General features: G+C 40.8%; 2 protein-coding genes across 6 annotated transcripts in view; both read left to right on the top strand.

Moving 5' to 3' along the window:
• kcnh2b (potassium voltage-gated channel, subfamily H (eag-related), member 2b) overlaps positions 1–14964 on the top strand; it is a 236421-nt gene extending 221457 nt beyond the window's left edge. For all 5 annotated transcript variants that reach the window (XM_051411274.1, XM_051411273.1, XM_051411276.1 and 2 more), the window contains 9 exons: positions 2767–3019; positions 4258–4451; positions 4594–4696; positions 4952–5103; positions 5204–5348; positions 5453–5642; positions 7217–7322; positions 7535–7636; positions 7879–14964. In XM_051411274.1, coding sequence (XP_051267234.1) covers positions 2767–3019; positions 4258–4451; positions 4594–4696; positions 4952–5103; positions 5204–5348; positions 5453–5642; positions 7217–7322; positions 7535–7636; positions 7879–8301 — 1668 coding nt within the window. In that variant the 3' untranslated portion in view covers positions 8302–14964. The remainder of the gene's footprint in view (positions 1–2766; positions 3020–4257; positions 4452–4593; positions 4697–4951; positions 5104–5203; positions 5349–5452; positions 5643–7216; positions 7323–7534; positions 7637–7878) is intronic.
• A 6431-nt stretch (positions 14965–21395) lies between these two features.
• The window catches only part of LOC127369687 (microtubule-associated protein 4), a 115094-nt gene continuing 114579 nt past the window's right edge, over positions 21396–21910 (top strand). Inside the window, exon 1 of the mRNA XM_051411263.1 lies at positions 21396–21481. The gene's annotated coding sequence lies outside the window, so the exon portion shown is untranslated. The remainder of the gene's footprint in view (positions 21482–21910) is intronic.

Raw genomic sequence — 21910 nt, 5'->3', positions numbered from 1 at the left:
CCTCTGTGTGAATATGTGCAACTTCTGCAGACACTTGCAGAGATCAATAACCAATAAAATGAAAATGTTCTGTTCTTTCCAGAGTATTGTGTTATTGGCTTTGGATACAATAGTACAGCCACAGCCCAGTGTAGCTCTCAGATGTGCTCAGTTCAGTGGAAGCAGAGACAATTAGATACCTACAGAATGATCATGGGAGGATATGGGTTGTTGTTATTGCAGCATCAATCGTAATAAACAGCATTTTTATCTTACTTTTGCTCATCCTTGTTTGTTCTCCTGTCCTCCTTAAAAAATATATTAGTGTCATATGTTTCAACAGTTGACACTTTTTTTTTTATAAGAACATTTTAAAAAACAAACTCTACAACTAAGTGTTAGTGCTACACCTAAGGGTGTAATTTTATATATTTTTTGGATGTTTTCTTTAATAAGCTGTCTCTCAGAACAGTGGCCTCTTACTGTCCAGCCACCATAGTCTAGATGAGAGAGTAAAAATGTTAATACACTCATCTGAGTGTCTAAGTACTTTCACTTTCTCTTAATCTGTGTGACAACAATGAAACAGAAGGAAGTTAAGGACAGTGGTCTTTGTAGGAAAGATGCAATACACAGCATCATTAAGTATCAAGTCTCTATCAAGGAAACTAAACATGATTTCAAGGAGGGTAAGTGCATTAACCATACAGAACTTCTGATTTTTAGAAAGTAGCATTATTACAGAAGACACAACAACCAGTTTTTATCATAATTTGCCATTTTCTAGGTTGATTTAAATGTATATAAATGCAGGATATGTGTGCAGGATACTAACTTCGACTACACCTACATTAGGCAGTTAACTACATATACAGTATAATGCCAGATATACACTCACCTGTGTGTGTTTGGTCACAGCTGTAGAGTGGAGTGAAGTGTCCCAGAGGCCATGGAAACAAAAAGGCCCCAGGGCCCGTGAAAACAGTACTTTACCACGTTAAACAGAGGCTTTTCTCAGCAGAGAAGCTACAGCAACGAATTTAATATATCACGACAGCAAACATTTATATAAACAATAACAGTGTAGTGTAGCCTTGAAAGTCAGCAGTTGAGCATCTGCTAAATGCACCATTAAACTGATACCGCTGGCCTGTAAAATCTGACTTCAGCACATTTTGGGGCTTGTACCTGGCACAAAACCATTGTTGAGTACAGGGAATAATAGTAGGCTATTATTCAAATCTACAGAAGGGAGTTGTTACTATAACTCCCATGGTTCTATGTGTTTGACTGTCTTCAAACCAGACCTTGAAACATTTAAAAAGTTCTTGTGTGTGGTGGGGAAAGTGGTGATGAGCAATGAAGCCAACAACAAGACAGTAACTCTGTTTCTTCTTGTCCCTACAGTGTGTTGTTTGAATGCTGTATGTGCAGAGTTTGACACTAGAAGGATGTTTTCACATTCATCTGCTGAAAGTGGAAAGTTTCTCTGTGCTCATTGAACATGTGATTGTAAGGGGCAGCATGATTTGTGACATCACAAATAGTTGATGGAGATGTCAACCCTGGTCCAGTATGCAACTTGTACAGTGTGATGTAGAAACTTAAAGCGAACAGTGCACATCCACTGAGAATGGACTTTACAGTGAAGTTAGAGACATCTTGAGTCCAGCAGGAAAACTTTAGAAATGAACATTTGCATATTCAGGGTTTCTGGAATTTGTAATGAGGTAGAAGGGAGTAGATGACTTTTTAAGGATTTTAATGTGGAAATTACATAAAAAGTGGAGGGGATCCTTAAGACCAAGATGGGTGGAAAATGTCTAAAGAGAGAAATGGACATTTGCCGACACAGAGATGAAGAAGGAGCCCAGTGAAGGCTGAAATGAGGAAAGTAGCTTTAAACAGATGAAAAAGAGATAAATGGAGAGGAAGAAACACAGTGTGGGTGTTTTTAGGTGCAGTTCTATTCTGTGAAGTCAGCCAGACAGTTACAAGAGGAGCCCCATAGCTTTAAAAGTGCTGGGGCTTCCCATGCTTGCAGCAAACTCATTAAAACTGCACCATTTCTTCATATTAATTACACTCTACAGGCCTGCTGACACTGTTCCGGTAGGCCATCTGAAATACAGTTTGAAATAATTTTGCGGTGAAGCCCTAAAAACCACTGCATAGGGCCTTTTTAAAAGAAGAACTGCTGATGTTTGTCTTCTACTCAGGGGTTAATACCATAAAAACTTAAATTAAAATCATGACTTCTCTGATGGTTAGAACAAATATCAGATAAATGTATAGGCAATTTAGTTTATTCATGTTCATTTGTGGAATGGTGTAATAACAGTAAAAGGCTAATGTCCCATGAGTGTTCACTAGTGGGGATGACGACAATAAAGACAGTAAAGGCTCCACTTTTTATTATTCCTTTTAAAGCGTCCATAATCTTTGACTTTTATGTGCTTTATGAGCTTTATGTTCTGGACACACCGTATCAGTCACTGGCTGCTAATAGCATGTATCAATACCGATGTAACCTTTCTCTATCAATTCATTTGCTTTCTTTATCTCACCTCTTCTTCTTCCTTCTCTTTCCCTTCTTTCCTGCCACACCTTCTCTTTTCACCGTTCACTCTTTCGCCCCACTTGTATCTTTGACTGTTTCTCACCTATCTTCTTTTGTTCTTTATTTCCTCCCCTCCCCTACTTCTTAATCCCTCATTCCTCCCATGTCCTTGTCTCCTCCGTCTCTTCCTCCGCTTCCTTGCTCCCTTGCTCCCTCTCCCTCCCCAGGTGCTGAAAGGTTTCCCAGAGTGTCTCCAGGCGGATATTTGCCTCCATCTGAACCGGACGCTGCTGCAGAACTGTAAGGCTTTTACAGGCTCCACCAAGGGCTGCCTCAGGGCATTGGCCATGAAGTTCAAGACCACCCACGCACCCCCCGGCGACACGCTGGTCCACGCTGGGGACGTCCTCACCGCCCTCTACTTCATATCCAGGGGATCCATAGAGATACTGAGAGGAGACGTGGTGGTAGCCATCTTGGGTACAAAAGATATATATTTATATATACAAAGCTTTCAGTATATGTTTTACTTATCGTATATGTTCCCTTCTCAACCTTTAGGCTTAGAAACTAAATAACATGACAGCATCTGGAGATATACATCTGTTAGTATAAGCAGTTTTGACCCATATTCCACAGCAGCCTGTAGGCCAATCTGGGGCTTCTTCCCAGAGCCCTACAGTAAATAAGGGTAGTTCAGACTGCGTGGATATGACAGTAGTACTGTTACTAATATAACAGTAGTAATAAAAAATTTTCCATTGGTCCATATCCCTGTGTCAATCTAGATTAAAAAAAAGTATGTAGCAGGCCTCTTTTGTGTCCACTTACATTTTTGGGGGGTTAATATGCACAAGATGGTAGTGCCATCTGCTGGTGAGCATTGAGTGTTACTTCTACTAGTTCACTGTAGATTAGAGGATAACACAACATGAAGTTCAGGATGTAAAAGTATCCAACATAACAGACACTGTCTATAATAATTCAAGAGCAGTTGAATTTGTTGTCAGTATGGGCAGAGACAAATACCCTTTCAATGATAGGGTACCTTACACATTTAACAATAAAATATACTCTATATATATAGTCTGATATTTCCGTCAATCTAAAACGCTGTTGCTCTATTGCAGAGTTTCCCAAACTTTTTCATCTAAAGAGCCAAAAGAGAAAGTTGGTGTTTTCCTGGGACCCAAAAAATATGTTTATGAATTGCCGTAACATCTACATTTATAAACTTCTGATAAAGGACTCAACAAACCACGAATTTAAAGTGGATATGAAATCATTATAAAAGTATATCACAGCACTAATCACATTCGCTGAGTGTAATGTTGAGTTTCTCACCACCTCATAACGAGCTTGTGCCGACAGGCACATGAAGTACATCACAATTCCAGAGTGAGACACACTCAACGTTACCTCAATCAGAGAGTGAGAGAAAACACATTTTCAGACCCAGGTTTGTAAAAATAGGGGCGGTGGCACTCACATCTGAGCTCAACCGACCAGCGTAGCAAAAATAGTAGTTACTGGATGTAACTCCAGTTCTCTGAATATATGCCCAGCTCTCTGGTATGCTATGTTACGTAAAATGAATTTACGTATCATGGCATTTTAGCAGTTGATGACCTGATAAAAACGAGGTTGTGACTCTAAATTTGGAAAACACAGCTCCATTGTTTCACCCATAAAGGTTTCCTTTTTTTCACCTCTCCCAGGGAAGAATGACATCTTTGGCGAGCCTATCAACCTGTATTCCCGACCGGGTAAATCCAACGCTGATGTAAGGGCTCTAACCTACTGCGACCTCCACAAGATCTTAAGAGAAGATGTTCTGGAGGTGCTGGACATGTATCCTGAATTCGCAGACAACTTCTGGAACAACCTGGAAATCACCTTCAACCTCCGAGATGTAAGTTTACAAACTTAGGTGTTCTCTGGATTGTTTTATCCAAGCAAATACTTTCCCTTAACTTCTGGACATTTTCAGATTCTAGCACCCCTGCTGTGTTATCTTTTAATAAAAGACTATTTAATGCTGGTCCTCCTTTCAGACCAACATGATCCCAGGCTCTCCAAGCAGCGATGACTCCAACTGTGGGGGATTCAACAAATTACGCAGACGGAAGTTATCGTTCCGAAGACGTACAGAAAAAGGTAGCCCACCCTCTATAGCTCGTACCTTACTTTGACCATTTGTTTTATTGTCATTTAAAAAACCTCCAAATGATCTGACTGTCTGAATGCTTATAGAAACATAGCTTTAGTAAAGTTAATTTGATAATAAAGTTTGTCTATGCCAGACTTTTCCTGATGACCTTGTGTTCATCTTTGAAAAGTTAGTCCCGATACAGCTGGACTGACCAGTCTGCCTCTTTTTTAATCTTTCCATGCACACCTACTTCTGTCCAGATGATGCAGATGCTGGCGAAATTAAAAAATCCCATAAGTCTGTGAGACGAAGACAGAGGGAAGCAACCAACAACCAAAAACAGGAGAAGGCAACTAAGCATCAGTGGGAGGCACATCGAAGCTCAGTGTCCTCAAACTCCAGTGGTGATGAGGTATAAGTAATTTTCATCATGACTAACTGACTAATAGTTATTGTTTTGTCATAGGCCATGGCGCAGTAAAAACTGGTGTTAATGTCTTCACCTCTTACAGGGGGAGGAGTCAGTTGTGACCAGACTCGCCCCTCCACCGGTGATGGTGGAGAGCCCACAGGCTCAGGTCAAGCCCATGAGCTTCAACGAGAACACTGAGGGTGACGGAGATCCCAAGACTGGGAACACGTGTAACGCCCTGTCAGGTAAAACAAAACAGAAGAGCGTCCCAAGATCTGTACTGTAATGCCTGCCCAGTGTCTCCAGCAAACACACACGCTCCCCCTCCACCTGTCTTCTTCTCCTACAGGTGCATTCTCAGGTGTGTCCAACATCTTTAGTTTCTGGGGGGAGAGTCGGGGCGGCGGTCAGTACCAGGAGGTTCCCAGCTGCAGCCTGGCCTCCCCACCGACACTCAACGCACCGCTGCACAGCCTGAGCCGACAGCAACGCAACCAGCTGGACACTCGCCTGGACCTGCTGCAGAAACAGCTCAACAGGTACGGCCGGTTGGATGTCTGGGTGTTCTGGTTTGCGTGCATCTGTTGCTGTTGCTGCTCTTCTGTGTTCTTTTTCATATCAAACAGTTGTTGAAGAAAGACAATGCTGAAGTCCCGGCAAACATCTGACACTTTGAGTCATCTGACACTTTAAGAGCTTTTCTTTTACCTGGCTGCCTCTGAAGGAAGCCTCTTCTTTCCAGCGCAGTGAAAAAAAAGCGAGATTTTCCGTCCCTGTAGCCTTTAGCTGGATGAGGCTCCTTTGTCAGGTCTTGTTGAGATCACAGGCTGCGTGTCTTTGTGCTGGCTCATAGCTCTGAGGCTGGCTACGCCTCCAGCTGAATGCTCAGTTTTAAACGCATGATTGACTGGATGCCTCTGTTGGATAGAATGTGTCAGCAGGCTAAAGGTGTATGTGAGCGAAACGGGATTGGGGGCAGTAGTGTGTAAGGAGTGAACTCATCCCACAAGTACTGCAAATATCTGCACATATGGTAAAGTCTCTGTTGGACCTCAGAAAGTTGAACAGAGCCAGGAAAATAAGCAGAATGAGTCCTAATTAGCTCTATGTGAGCCTCAGATAAGACCCAGCTGGTTTTATGGTAAAGCTTCCACCTCCTGTATGTGTGTAGCACACACACACACACACACATCTTTTTCAGTGTGACTATGGGCCAAGATTATATTTTACTAAGAAAAAATAAAACTTTGTTGACTCCTGTGGGGAAAATGGATTGTTCCAGCTGCAACAATAACAGAATAACAGCAGGCTGGAAAAGAAAAATGCAGTATAAGCAAAACAGAGTTCAGAAAAGTAGAATAATTAGAATGGAAAGTTTATATGAGAAGTGGAGGGTAGACTAAATATTAAGAATTGTCTTATTTTCATAGTTTTGGACACCATACCTGCTAGTGATGAAATTTACATAGGGATGACACAATACCAATACCAGTGAAATTTCACGTTTCTCGATACACAATTCAATACCACAGTAAAAAAAAACAAAAAAATAAGTACATACACTCCTTTGTTCAAAACTTTTGAACATTACAAATAACTATTTTTATCATCTTCCACTTGTTGTTCTTCCTCTAACAGCAGACTAAAATACATAGGTGTAGGTGCGTATGCTGACCCTGTCAGGTCTGAAAGAATTGCATCCCCAGTACCTAGAGTACTGTAGAAAAACAAATACCATCACGTTTTCAGAACTTTGGCATCGTTCTTAAGACATCCCTAGATATAACACACCAACTTCTGGGGGGGCTGGGAACATGGTGACTTAGAACTACAAGCAGTCTGTCTGTTAAATTTCCGTTACATTGTACAATTTTCCTGGTACTTACCATAGTACCTCTCCCACACAGGTTTCTTCGCAATGAACAATCATCAATCAGACGTTTCTGTTCCCAAATTTTGGCAATTAATCAATAACTGATAATAACAATGGACAAAATTAGACCTAGGAGGAAAGAAAGACATTTCCTTTAAATTGGAGTATTAAATGTCCTATATAATATCAGCAGAAAACACAGTTTTAATGTCTTGATCACCTACTACACACTGTGTGCAGGTTGGAGAGTCGCATGTCGACAGACATCGGAGCAATCATGCAGCTGCTGCAGAGACAGATGGCCCTGGTTCCTCCTGCCTACAGCGCCGTTTCATCACCACCTCAGGTAAAAACACACACACACACACACACACACACACACACACACACACACACAGGGTATTACGTAGGAGCTTGTTGTCACAAGGGGTTGTAACAGCAAGCATCTGTCTTTGAACAAGAATAAGTCACCCTAACAACAGGAGGCAGGATGAAAGACAGCTTTCCATTATTGTTGGCTACACTTCATGCAGACAAATAAGATGTTGTCTCTTACAGGCCTCACCCTACCCTGCTCCCAGCCCAGGACCAGGCCCAGAGGAGAGACTGGTCCAGCCTATTACACCTCTGGAGACAGACACCCTGGCCTCCCTATCACAGGTGAACTACATGTAGTAACAAAATGATTGCAGTCCTGAATGATATGAATACATTTGACTGTGTTCTGTGGAGCTACGTGTTTGAATGCTGTCATTGGTCTCCAGTTAATATCAAACACTGAAACCCACAAAGCACTGGGTTAATGAATGGTGCTAAAATTTGAAATATGACTTTGTGAGGAGTAAGAGGAAAAAGAGTTGTAGCAGCCAGTCCCATTGACCTCTCAGTTCCTTTCCCTGCAGATCTTGGATTCCCAGGACTTTGAGGAGTTCCCAGCCAAGCCTCTTGACTCCCTGCAGCCCCAGGACTTCACACTGATCAACAGCGGCCAGGGCCAGCTTGCCCCCTCTGGACTAGACAGCCTGGGGCAACATCTGGGGCTGGAGCTGGGCCTGGGGACTGGGCCTGGTGTCATTTCAGGGCCAGCAGTGGGTTCAGGTTTAGGGTTAGATTTAGGGAGCGGGACAGCAGTGGGGTCTGGCGTAGGAGCAGGGTTAGACTTTGGTTCAGGGGTGTGTATGGGGGCTGGGGCTGGGCCAGGGGCCGGAACAGGGGTATCATCCCTGGACCCTGAAACCCAAAGGAGACGGTCCCTCCAAGAACCACAAACACCTCTGGACTCACGGACACCACAGAGACACGGCTCCGACCCAGGGGGGAGCTAAGGAAAAGCTGAAGGTGGAGGAAAGTGGGATGGAAGGAGGGATACAGAGAGAGAATGAGAGTGATCCTGCTTTCCCTCATGGCACTTACTGTACCTACTACCAAAATCCTTTGGGGAACCCAGCTACTGTATCTTTCACCTTTGACCTCTCAAGAAAGGACACACAGCTCAGAGAGAGTGACGCCAGGCCTCTCTCTGTCTCTCTCTTCCACAAGTCCCCCCCCCCCTCCTCATGAAACATCTGGAGCTTTCTGAACTCCACAACAGTACAACCTTTAACCAAAACCACAAACAGAGCGGAGAGGAGCTCTGCCTCTAAATGAACACATTCCAGGTCAACCCTGACTGATCTGGTCTGCCTCTCAGTCATCTGCTGAGGATGACACATCTTCACACACACTTAAGTGACTGCTAACCTGTAGAAGAATCCCTTTACTGCTGTATCCAGTGTTGGATGACTGACGAGAACAAGAAAAAACAACAACGGACAGAATAATGACGAAACAAGTAGCCATTTACGTCTTGCACTGAAAATCCTATTGATATAATGATTATTCTATTCTCTATGTCCGTGGCGCTTCCGATAAACTCACAAACTGGTTGGTGAAGTGTAGTGTTAGCTGGCCTAACAGGAAACCTGCCGTTCTGTTATTGGTTCCCTCCCCCTGATGCCCCGCCCTGACAGGCGGAGCTGAGGCTCCCCCCTTCCCAAGAGCACACTGGATTGGCTGGTTTGCACCTCAGGGGTGGGAACTGGAGGGTTAAAAGCCATGAATTTTCTCGATGAACATATCAGCTGCCCTATCATAAACATTGTACAGATTTGCTAGTGAGTGAAGAACATATGGCATGCTCAGGCAGCGTCGCAAACAGGTAAACTGGCAAACTTACAAGTGTACCACGAGAACAGTGCACCAAAACAGCAAACTATAAAAATTTAAAGAAGCAGGAAACCCCAGCGTACTAATTCCACGAGCTATGAGTTGTGACCTTACAGGGAAACAGAGAAGTTGTGTGTGATTATCAAAGTGATAAGGTCTGCTTTGATTTCAAAAGAAAAAAAAAAAAGCTTGAGTGATTCTAGTTTATCATAGTTGAATTTGCTACCTCAGATTTTATTGGTTCTTACTTTTTTCACCTGAGCAAGCACCCACAATGCTTTTACCTTGTACATAGCAGTTTGTCGTGTGATACGTAAATATACAAGTTTGCCAGTTTACAGTGACCAGCCGAATGCGCCATTATTCTATGTACGGTATAATATGCAAACACTGGCGAGAAGAGATGAGTGAGTGCGCTTTAATCTTATTATGTGTGTGATAAGTTCAGGTCCAAAGCTTTTACTGCGTGTGTTTGTCCTTGTGTTTTTTTTTTTTTGGGGGGGGGTTGTCTTTCAGGCTGCAGAGCATGGCGTTCGGTACGTTTGCTTCCACACACTGTAGAGGATCACTGGATTCTAATGTTTAGGACAAATTTGTTTTCTTGGCCCCAAAAAGTGATTTTAATGACTTGTTTAAACAGGCAAATGACAGATTCAGTGTTTGTGTTTTGAATCTAGACAGCACAAATAAAAAACCTGTACAATGTAGGTTTTAGTATACTAAGGAGGTCATCCAAGAATTTTCACTACTCCAGCAGTGATCCCTGGAAGAAGAAACTGTACTCGAGCACCAATCTTTTTGGTAAAACTTTGGTTATAAGAAGTGTTAATTTAAGCTAATTACCTCCCATTTTGAAGTCCCTAGATACACATCTGATCCTTGTCATGTCATGTTAGCAGACCACCAACACACTAACACAGATTCTCTGAGGTATAACGATGCACAGATGGTGAGTACTTCACCAGCCTAGTTAAAGAAAGTAGAGTGTACAAGGGATTTTTGAAACTGTTAACGTCTTTGGTCCAGGCCTCCACTTTCATCTTCCTACATGATATGATATCACTTCAGTGGACGGTTGGTCTTCATCAGAGCAGTGCAACACCTCACCAGCATGTCAAGGAAATGGCAACTTAATATAGTGAATGATATGATTTCCTTTGTTCATGAATGTTCTTTGGACTTCAGTCATACTGTAGGTGGTCAGTGAGCAGGATGAAGAACATAAAAGTGTTTTTAATTAAATAGTATCAACAGAAAGGTATTCCTTGCATACTAAGAATTACTGTACAGGAGTGGTTCTCAACCTGGGGGTCAGGACCCTCACTTGGGGTCGCCAGCGCTTCACAGGGTGTCGGGAGGCCTTCTTGTGTTTAAGGCGTGTAAGAAAATTTTTTTTTTTGTTCACTTCTGTGAAAAACAGTCAATTAAATTGCCTAATCAAACAGTGGCCAGGTGGCAGGGACAAGAAAACATTGAATTTGTCAAAAAAGAAGCCTGTTTATTATGTATGATTGTTAAAAAATTATGATAAAAACAAAGCAAAAAACACAATACAGACAGATAAGTGTATAAAAATCCCTGAAGAAAGTTTTACATAAACTTCCTGCAGTTAACAGTTTGGGTTCATCGTACAGTTTTGAATATAATATGAAATATCCATAAAATATGTCACTGAGTCAGGGGTCCTCAGTTTATTAAATTCCACAAGTAGAGACGAGAAGAGAGCCACTACTGTACAGTATAAGGAAAAAGGTCCCAGAACTAAGTTTTCTAATCATGTTTGAAAGTAAATCAGTCAGAAGTTTAACACTTGGCGCAGTGCATGTCCATCTCATACAGAGAACATACACCCTTTTTAAATCTAAATAACCATCATCTATAAATGGAACAAACAGCAGTGGAGATGAACATGGTGTAAGGGCGGAGTCCAGGTACCTCAGGGCCAGCAGAGATGTATGAAATAATAAGAGTAGGTGCTCTACCCCCTTACAGTGGAACTAATTCTTCCATATTTATCAGTTTTGAGTTGCCAAGATGAAGGAAAATACAAACCTGACATCTTCAAATTGTCTTCCCTGATACAAAATTACACGGACAGACCCTTTCCTGTACCCCACGATGAGGAGTTTACCAGAGGAGGGAAAGCCTGTTGAAGTGCAATAGTCCTTTAAACAGTTAAGACTTGTAGCAGCTTAACTGCATCCGTTCATTCTCAGCACTTTATTCCTTAAACAGTGCAGATGTTTAATGAAGACTCAGGAACGTGTCATTGATGTTCGACGGTTCATTTTCCTTTGTCTCCCAACTCGAAACCAACCAATCAGAAGGAAGGAACGTTGCGTTTCATGCCTGACATGTACAGTAGTAACATCCAGAAGTTTAACTCTGGCCCCGTTAATGCAGAATTGTGAAGATTGTATAATGCGGCTTGCTGGTCGAAGCTATTGTATTTATTTGTTGTTGTAGGATTATTATTATTATTATTATTATTATTTGTCTGTGGATTGTACCTACTATGATTTATCACTTGTCTCGGGTTAAGAACAGCTCATTTGGTGGAGAAAGAAGTGAAGGCGTTCTATGTAAACTTGTCTTCATAATTTATGCTCACGCAACCATTCTCACTATTTATTCAATATTTATGGGTGTACTTACTATCATTATTAATATTTCCAAACTGTATACAAACGCACACATAGCCACATTCAGTACGTTTGCACAGTTGTCAGAGTCTTTGCCTGTGCAGTAATCGGCTAAACGCCCACAGCTGATGTCACAGTCGGAGGTGCCCTTTAGTATTCAGCCAAAGCAAGTGAACGCTGTAACAGATGATCATTGGTGACATTTTAACCGGCCTGTAATTCAGCTGAAGGTTTGACTTAAAGGACCAGTGTGTACGATTCAGTGACATCTAGCCGTGAAGACTGCAACCTCACAACATATCATAATACAACATGTTCAACATGAAATACAAAAATGCACAATAAAACAGAAGTACAACTACTCAAACACATTGGCCTCTTACAAAAAACTACCACATGCCTCCGTCACCACATTCTTTAAGGCTACATTCACACTGCAGGCCAAAGTGACCCAAATGTTTTGCTCATATGTGACTCAGATCTGATTTCTTCCATGACAGTGGGATATAAGGTCTGATTGTTTGCAGTGTGACCTCGATATATGTTCGTCATGTGGGTCACTTGAGGAATCTGATATTGGCCACATTTTAAAAATGATGTGAACAGCCAAACAAAACAATCTGAATTGAGCGTTCAGGCTTTCAGGCAGTGTGAACGTAGCCTATGATGCCCTTAAATTCATCAGTGGATATAAATGTGTCTAATTTGCACAGCCTGTAGGAGAAACTACGGTGGCTGCAGAACTCGCAAAAAACATGAAAGGCGCTATCTGCAGCCAGTGTTTGGTTTGTCCGTTCTGGGCTTCTGTAGAAACATGGTGGACTCCACAGAAGAGGACCCGCTCCCTCTGTAGATAAAAACGGCTTGTTCTAAGGTAACACGATTCCTATATTCAGGTGATTACACACTAATGAAAACATATCTATGAATATTATATTCCATTTCTGCCAATAGATCCTCCTGAATGTTACACACTGGACCTTTAAATGAATGCAGCTGGATTATCTGATTTTAAAGTTTAACCAAGGATATTTTTACCGTGACATAAAACAAATTTTTTTTTGGGCTGTGATCAGGACAGTTTGGAAAACTTGAACCCAGAGAATTACTGTAAAGGTGAGGCTGGTTTGTGCTTCTAGATACTTCCAGATGAATGCAAATCTCAATGTTTCAACAACAGCTTGGTACAAAGTTGCTAGAATCCCCTTGAATGTGAGTGAATGCATCACAGACACCCAATGCTGATAAGCTGACACTGACCAAATCTACTGAGTTCCTCTTACTACTGAACCCGATCTGCTTCTTGTTGTGTTTCATTCACCATCAGTTAGTTCTCACCAGCAGTCCCTGCCTGTGGTCACCAGGATAACAAATCACACTCTCACTACAAACACCCACTAACCACCCAGTCAGTCAGTCTGTTTGGTTTACAGTGCTGAGGTTTTCAGAAGTGGGCTCTCCATCTCACACACTGTAGCGAGAGTGTTAATGTTCAATAACAGTCACCTAGTGGCCTGAACTGTATCTTTACATTCAGAACTATGACCTCAAAACTAGAATGTGGTTGTTGTCGACTTCTTCTTCTTCTTCTTCTTCTTCTTTGACCTTGTATGTGACGGTAGACCTTAGTGGAATATTCCATGCTAGAGAATACATTTATGTAATGCATACTGCATATTATAACAGTAGAGGGTGCACTTTGAAAAAACAAAACAAAAACAAAAAAAAAACATGGGGGACTGGGGGAATGAGTGTGTTTGTTTGTGGGTGGGGGGGAGGGGGGTGTTTAAGGAGGTTAGAGTGTTTTCCCCCTTTGCATTTGAACACACATATACAGACATAAACACTAAGCTTACACACACACACACAAACACACGCCTTCCTTAATGGCTCTTCCATACTGCTGAGCTTTTTTCAGCTCTGTTCAACTTTCTAAGAGTTCCCGACAGACTTGGGTCCTGTATTTGTAGATATTTTGAGCACTTGGGGAGGGGGGGTTTGGTACCGTTTACACAACACTGGATCTGCTCTGTCACTCCTTGCCTGTACATACCAACTTCTACTACTTGTAAAGGAATCAAACTCTTTGGCACTCGTATAGCCAGCACTATGCAGAAACTGAAAAATGTCTTTGGCATGCTTTGAAATGCAGAATACTATAGAGGAAAATATACTAAATAAATAAAGTCTGCTCTAATTTCTTATGGAGATAATCACCTTATTGGAAAAAAAAAAAAAAAGATGCGGATAAGGCTGTCCATCCATGGTAAAAATGGATATGATGATGAGGGTGATGAAGCTGAAGACTTTTAATATTGTGCACATTTTTACTTGCATGCTGCGCTGAAAATCATCCAGCAATGAGAGGGTTTGACGTGCAAAGCAGCTGATTTTTGCTGTATGCTTGCAAACTGTGTGTAGAGTGAAACACTGAATTCTTCTGGGTTACGGGAGAGTCATATTTATATATACATATATATACATACTACTTCCAGGTCATGGAAGAGAGGGGTACTGAATAGCTGCAAATATAGTGATCCTAGATGATACAATATTATATTGTATATTTGTATCTTTGGTTGCAAACCACTGTAACGGAGTGATGCATGTGTGGCAGTCCTGGGCAGAACTGTTCCCAAATTGCAAGGAGCGCTTGATTTTCCTTGTCTGGGCCGCGTTTCCACTCCTGCCTGGAAAGTTAAATCAAGTGCACCTAAAATATTACAACTCCTGCTGGGACTCACTGAAGACTGACTGTTCTCCGAGTGCAGTTTTGGAATCTTACCTTCTTTTCAGTGCATGAGGTGTTAAAATGTGTTAGCAATAGCATATCTTTAACACACAATGTGCTGAAATGTTCTGAGTTGTGTGATGTCCCAAGACACTCACAGATGTTTAGAAAATGACTCATCTTTTTACTAGTGTAGACTCTATGGCGGCCCCTGGAGTTCACTACAGTTGTACTATAATATTGGGCTGGCCAGTAGAGTGCTCATAATACATTATTCATATCAAATGTTGAAGAGAGTCGGAGGGGGAAATGGGGAAGCTCCAGGTTCTGATTGTGTGATAGCATTATCAATGGTTGAACTTTATAAAATTTCAAAATATTTCTTTCAATAAACCTCTTTGAAAGCAAAACCCTGATGTCAGGACTGATCCTTATGACTTCTAGTGAAACCTTTGCCTTTATTAACCTCTCTGCTCAGTGAACAACTGGACTGTGTTTTTTTTTGTCTTTCCATATTTTAGTCCTAAAGAACACTCTGCTCTCCTGAGAGAAACCATTTTTTAAATGAGAAAAAGCCCAGTCTCACTGTGTCATGAATGCATATCGGGCTTTTAAAATTCATACAATGACCACATTGAACAATTAATCCTTACACAATATCTCCAGTAACTTCCTTCTTCACCTTCCATATAGCTGAAGAAATATGAACATAAATCCTCCACATGGAAACTCTCAAACAGTCGTTCCGCAGCAGAAACACTTTCCGGTTTCTTGTGAACGCATTAGAAACATTCTGATGCGTTCGCATTTGAAGGACCCCCTTCCACCCACCTCACCCCTGCAGTCGTATCCCTGGAAGGGTTCTGCAGGTTAACCTGCTGCTGGTTGAACATATTGAGTATTAACTTTATTTAAATATTCAATTTACAAATGATGTCAAACACTAACACATAACACAATACATATGAGCTGTTTCACAGATACAAAAAAATAGAATAAATACATTTACAAAATACATTCCTGAGAACTCATAAGGTAGAACCTAAATAATAAAAAACAAAATAAATAAACACTAATAGCTAATACAATATCATTATATCAACACATAAATGTATTTAACAATCTCTGCAATCATAAATTCCATTAAATGCCAAAGGGTACATCAAATATATTTTCATAGTTATCTAAAAATTGTGTATTCTTTTTGTTTTTAACCAGAGCTAAGGATTTATAAAGTGAGTTAAATTCAATCAAAAAATGAGGAAAGGTTGGCTTGGAGGCTGAACATTTTTGCTTATGAATAAAATATTTTCCCAATAAAATGAAAAAATTAACCAAATACTGAAGACACTTGTTCTTCTTATTTTCATAATAACAAATAACATCTTTTAGGGAAAAACAGAACAACATGTTAACACGGGTGAAGACATGAGAACACAAGTCTGACCAAAATTGCATTGTGACATTACATTCAAAAAACAAATGGTTTAAAGTTTCATCAGCATGCCCACAAAAACACAAGAGCTGTCCACATCCATCAATTTTGAAATGAAAGAATTAACAGGATATATTTTGTGAAGAATTTTGAAATGAGTTTCTTTTACTTTGTTATGAATACAGTATTTGTGAGGTAAGAGCCATGCTTTTTCCCAGTCTATGTCCTCTAAATGAGAGCGCCAATAACATTTTCCTCGTGGAGAAAACCTCTTTTTATCTTGAAAGATTTTCCTTATATGTTTATTGTTACATTTCTTGTCTTGTATGTTGATACCATTCAAAAGTAAAACAGATGTGCCCTCTGGTCTAATTCCTTCACAGAAGGATAGGTGACTTTTCATTAAATTAAGTAAGCCAGAGGGGATTGCTTTTATCACCGAGTTGTATTCTTTGAAAGGAATAGGAAAATTATGAGGAGATATAAAGCTCTCATAGGAAGTGATTGCTGATCAAATCTAGACAGTGTGACTGGAAGCTTGTCAGGTGAGTAATTGCAGGTAAAAACGAAAGCAAGCCCACCAATTTTTTCAAAATTATGATTGGGGATGAAGAACCACAATCAATTTTGATGTGTCAAACATCTTTTTAACCAATTGATTTTAAAAGTATTTATAATATCAATGAAATTAAGCACTTCAAGACCACCTTCCGCTCTGCTGTTAGATAGAACTGCATTTTTAAGTTTGGGTGTTTTATTTCTCCAGATGAAGTTCAGAAATAGCTTGTTAATTTCTTTAGCAGTGGCATCATTCACAAAGAGAGAAAGAGATGGATAAACAAAATGAGAGACACCGTCAGCTTTCGACAAAAGGACCCTGCCGTATAATGTTAAGTCTCTCTGAAGCCAAAGGTTAAAAATATCTCTAGCTTTTTTAATTCTTCCAGAAAAGTTCAGTTGTTGCCTTGCTATTAAAGTTTTTGTTATATGAATGCCCAAATACTTGACTGTGGTTTTTACTGGGATATTATCTATGAAAGTATCGTCACAATTGTGTATGGGTAATAATTCACATTTAGATACATTGAGTTTCAAGCCTGATGCTAATGAAAACTGTTTAACTAGATCAATAGCTTTGACCAACTGTTCTTTGTCTTTCAGGAAGAGGGTTGTATCGTCTGCCAGTTGAGAAATTCTTATTTCTCTATTAAATATAGAGATGCCTTTGAAATCTGTATCATGTATTATATTTAATGACAATAATTCAACGACTAAAATAAATAGAAAAGGTGAAATCGGACATCCTTGCCTAACACCACGCTTTATATCAGATCTATGAGAGGTGCTGTAGTTGATAATCACTGAGCTATTAATTCCTTTATAAAACATTTCAATAGTATCTATAAATTGATTCCCAAAACCAAACAATTTAAGACATTCTGTAAGAAACTTATGTTCAATAGTGTCGAAAGCTTTGTAAAAGTCTAAAAAGAGAATGAACGCTTCTGAGTGTACAGAATCAGATATTAATTTTTGATCCGTCCATTTTCTACCATTAATATTAAGCATACTTAGTGACTTTCTTTGACCGTTTCTTTTCTCCAAAGCAAAAAAATAGCTGGAGTTTGATTCCCCCTCTTCCAGCCACTTGTCTCTAGATCTCACAAATGCAACCCCTGGCTAACTCAATATAAATCTGATCTATTTTTAACTGTATCTCCTTTACTTCTAACTCCTCTTCAGAAGATAAGTCGGGTTTAGATAAGAGGAAACCAATTCTGCTCAGTAATTCAGCTTCTGTTCTATTTTTGAAGGCTTTTAACTCTTTACTTCTCTTTACAGCAATACTTCTTGTCATAAACTTAAAGTACTCCCATTTTTGTGTATATTCATTGTCCGCAATTTCATAAAAAAATTCACTGGCTAGACATTTTATACTATCATTAAAGCAATTGTCTTTAAGAAGGGCATTATTAAATTTCCAGTATCCTCGTAACTTAGTCGTACTCTGTGAGCCCCCTAATTTCAGAGTGATTTTCTTATGATCTGACAATGGAGCAAAAGAATGGGAGACATCTTTCACATACTGAAGTGCAGAGGAAGAAACCAAAAAAAGGTCCATCCTGGATCTAGATGCAAGGTTACTCTTAGACCATGTAAAATCTTGTATATCTGGGTTAAAAAAAACGCCATGTATCGGTCAGGGAGAGATCCGAGCAAAGTTCCGAAACAATATTATTGTTCAGAAAAGATTGACACAGTTTTGGGGGGCATCTATCTATTGCATCATCAGGACACTCATTAAAGTCGCCACCTAAAATTACGTAAGAGTTTGGATATTTGTGTGATAGCTCATTTATTTTTGAGGTTATCTGACTAAAAAGTACCTTATTGGACGAGTGAGAATTATGCCCATAAATATTACATACTATGAAATTTTAATTTTCATGCTTGAAAATTATGAGAATCCATCTACCATCCTGTGAAGACACCACCTCTAAGATTTCCCCTTTAAATTTATGCAAAAAAATTGAGACTCCGGCAGAACGGTTAGTACCATGACTACAGTAAATCTTATTTCCCCACTGCCCTTTCCAGAACTTTACATCTGACTCACCTGAATGTGTGTCTTGTAAAAATATTAAGTCAGCCTCACTATTTTTACAGAATAGAAAAGTGGCTTTTCTTTTCAACAAATCGTGTATACCTCTGACATTCAATGACATAACCGTTAGAGAATCAAACTTAAAATCCATCAAAAATAAAAGGATAAAATAATGAAGTAGCTCTCACAAATAAATAACAAGAACTTTGAAGTGTGTTTTAGATTCCTTAAACGAGGAAGTGATAGACAGTCAAAATAATTTGTGACTATAGAAAAATATAGTGTTGGTACCATAAACAGTTTAAATTGATTTAAATCGATAATTATCAAACACATTGGGTTAAATCCAGAATATTGCCGTTTAAACAGAACACATTTTCTGTAATTGTAAATTATATAAACTAAATATGATGAATGTTTTGCTGCTCAAAAATACTATTGCTCTAATAGTTAAACAACGTTGCAATGCAAGTTATGAGCGAATAATGAATTTATAAAAGAGAAAAAAGAAAGAATAATACATTTTGATTATATTGTTTAGGTTCATTTATCTCCCTTACCCCTTGGAACAAATAATATCCAAGTAATGTAACTGCTGGTGTCTTTAACAACGACTTTCTTCCACAATACCAGGTGTCTCTTAATATCACAATTTGGAAACATAGAAATTTTCATCTGTCACCTCCAAAAGTTAATAGTTCTTAGTAACGAGTCTATGCAGTTATGTCCTCCCTGGAGATGTGAAATGATTGGAAACAGCCTTCTTCATTAGTCATCATCGAAAGTTAATAGTTCATAGTCAATAAGTTTATGCACAGTTCTTTATAAACACCCTGGAGATGTGCAGTGTGTAGGAAGCTTACCAAACTGTATGACTCTTGTCTTCATTTGTCTGAGGAAAGGGCTTCAATCAATGTCCAAACGGTCAATCCTCTCCCCCTCTATCAGAGCATAAGGTCCTAGGAAGGACGCCTTTTTACCTTCCCTCCTTGCTTTTTCCACAAGGGGCCAAAGTTTTCCTCTAGCCACTCGATCCTCCGGGGAAAGTGCCTCGGAGAGACGCAGAAACCGGCAGCCCTTGGCACTCTCCCAAACAGCATCACGGATACGGCGCAGCGCGAAGAGGATGATTAGGGACCGGTGGGATCCGTCCTTTCTCTTCGGACCAAGGCGATGCGCAATGTCGATACCCTCCTGTAGATATTCATGAAGTCCCGGGGCAACTTTTCCCAGGATATTAATCACCACTGCTCTCACGTCTTCGTTCATCTCCTCTCTTACTCCGTGTAGTTTCAGTGTCCATCTGTAACTGTAGCGCTTGTTTTCAGTAACTCCTGCTCTCAGAATCCGGTTCTCTTTTTTCAGTTGTTCAATTTCTAACTCTGTCTGTTTCAAAATGTCTTTGTGGTGATTAATATCCACCACAAGTTGCTCAACTGTAGAAGAGCGTTTTTCAATGCGTTGAGTCGTTGTTTCTGTCGTGAATTCAATCACTGAGATCTTACGGAACGTCTCATCATGTTTATTGGAGAGCTCTTGGATAGCTGACATTGTCACCGTTACCGTTACCGTTAGAGTCCCGTTTCTTCCTCTTGTTGACATGTTTCGTTAGGGTGTTACAGGACTGGCCCGAAAGTGAGTCCATTGTATCTTCAGGAGTAGTTTCTATGCTTTCCTCACCTGCTGCCTTCATTTCTACTGACCTTCAGCGTCACTCACGTTAGCATTGGAAGTCATCTTCTTTCTTCCTCTGGCGTTAACGTTGGTACGTTAGCTAGCTTGCGTTCAAACTTTTACCGTCTCGGTTTTCCCATTTTTTTTCCTTTTCCACGGAATAATAGTCCTGGTACCAAAATTGTAACTTACTGTGCTAGAGTCACTTTTCTTTATCATTAAATCGTTAAAATTACCACATATTCTGTCAGCCTGTTCACAAAACCTCAAATTGTTTGACGGAGAAACTTTGCACCCAGCATCCTATGCCACGGCCATCTTGCCCCCCCTCCCCCTTCTGAATGTTCTTCATGCCGGTCAGCCCAGGTTGGGGGCTCGTCCTGGATGGAGGGGCGGGAGGAGGCTGACGATGTTCACATCAGAGAAAGAGAGAGGCGTTGAACTGTGGTTAGCCATTTCAGTCACAAGGTGTCACTATAAACCAACCAACTGCTTCAGATGTTTTAATATGGAAAGTTATTGTAATTGTACCATCACAGAGGGGAACATTGGCGGATACAGTGAGAGGAGTATTCAGTAGATAAACATTACATAAACATTATGTTTCTGTCTATCGTTCGCGTTAGATGAACCCATTATCAAAAGTACAATCAGAGAGATTAAACATAATTGTAATTTGTCGTGAAATGTTTGAGAAGAATTAAACTCAATTGTCATACTGTTTATTTATCATTACCTGCTCCGTCTATAATACAGGTGAATTCTCCCGTGTAAAGTCTTGTTTCTGACCGGACTCATCCCGGTGACATTCCAGTGATCTGGGCGGTATTAGGGCGTCTTCCTGGGCCGTGGCCGCACTCAGAGCCCGTTCCCCCCGGCGATTGGACCGGCACCGTCCCGTAAAAGGAGTCAAACTACTCCATTGTATGCACAGGGTGTCCGTCAAAAGTACATGTAGTGACGACGAAAGGCCTGCCCAGGGTTTGAATGCTGTGATTGGACAATACCATCGCCACTCAGAGCGTAGCGTCGATTCCATTGGACAACAGGAGAGCCAGTCAGCGACCTCGACCTGTGATTGGAGCAGAGGCTCTTCGGGGAGGGAGCACGTTAGTCTGCGGCCAGCAGAGTGCACACTCTGGTGGGCGGATCGTAGCGGTGACAGCGACGCTCGGAGACTCCCGACAAACTGTCAAAAAGCAGACAACTAACGGTGAGTCCAGCGGAAATATCATCCTTGTGTGGTAGTGTCAGTCCGTGGGAACGTGCGCAGTTTGCGGGGAGCGCGGAGGTAGCGCGCGGGCAGCTGCAGGCGTTGTAGCAGTGAAATGACGGTGATTTTGGATGAGTGATCTCACAGCACGCATCACAGCCACGGTGCGCTGCTGTAGGATAATGCTGCCTTCAGGTGCCCCTCGGAAACTCTTACTTTCGGAAAGCGGCGTGCTGGATGCGCAGTAGTAACCTTCGCGCCCTTTCTATGAATTATTAGCCAAAGGCAGGTGTTGTGCAACTTTATTGAACGCCTCACTGATAACACTGACTGGGAACTTTCACTTTCCCCAGTCTGATAGAGGTGGGTCGTTGTGGGTCGTTGGGTCGTGCAACCCAATATGGTGGTTCTGATATTCCCGACAGCACT

Source organism: Dicentrarchus labrax, unplaced genomic scaffold, assembly GCF_905237075.1.
Source record: "Dicentrarchus labrax unplaced genomic scaffold, dlabrax2021, whole genome shotgun sequence".
Classification (NCBI taxonomy): Eukaryota; Metazoa; Chordata; class Actinopteri; family Moronidae; genus Dicentrarchus; species Dicentrarchus labrax.
This window is presented reverse-complemented; position numbering and strand designations above follow the sequence as displayed.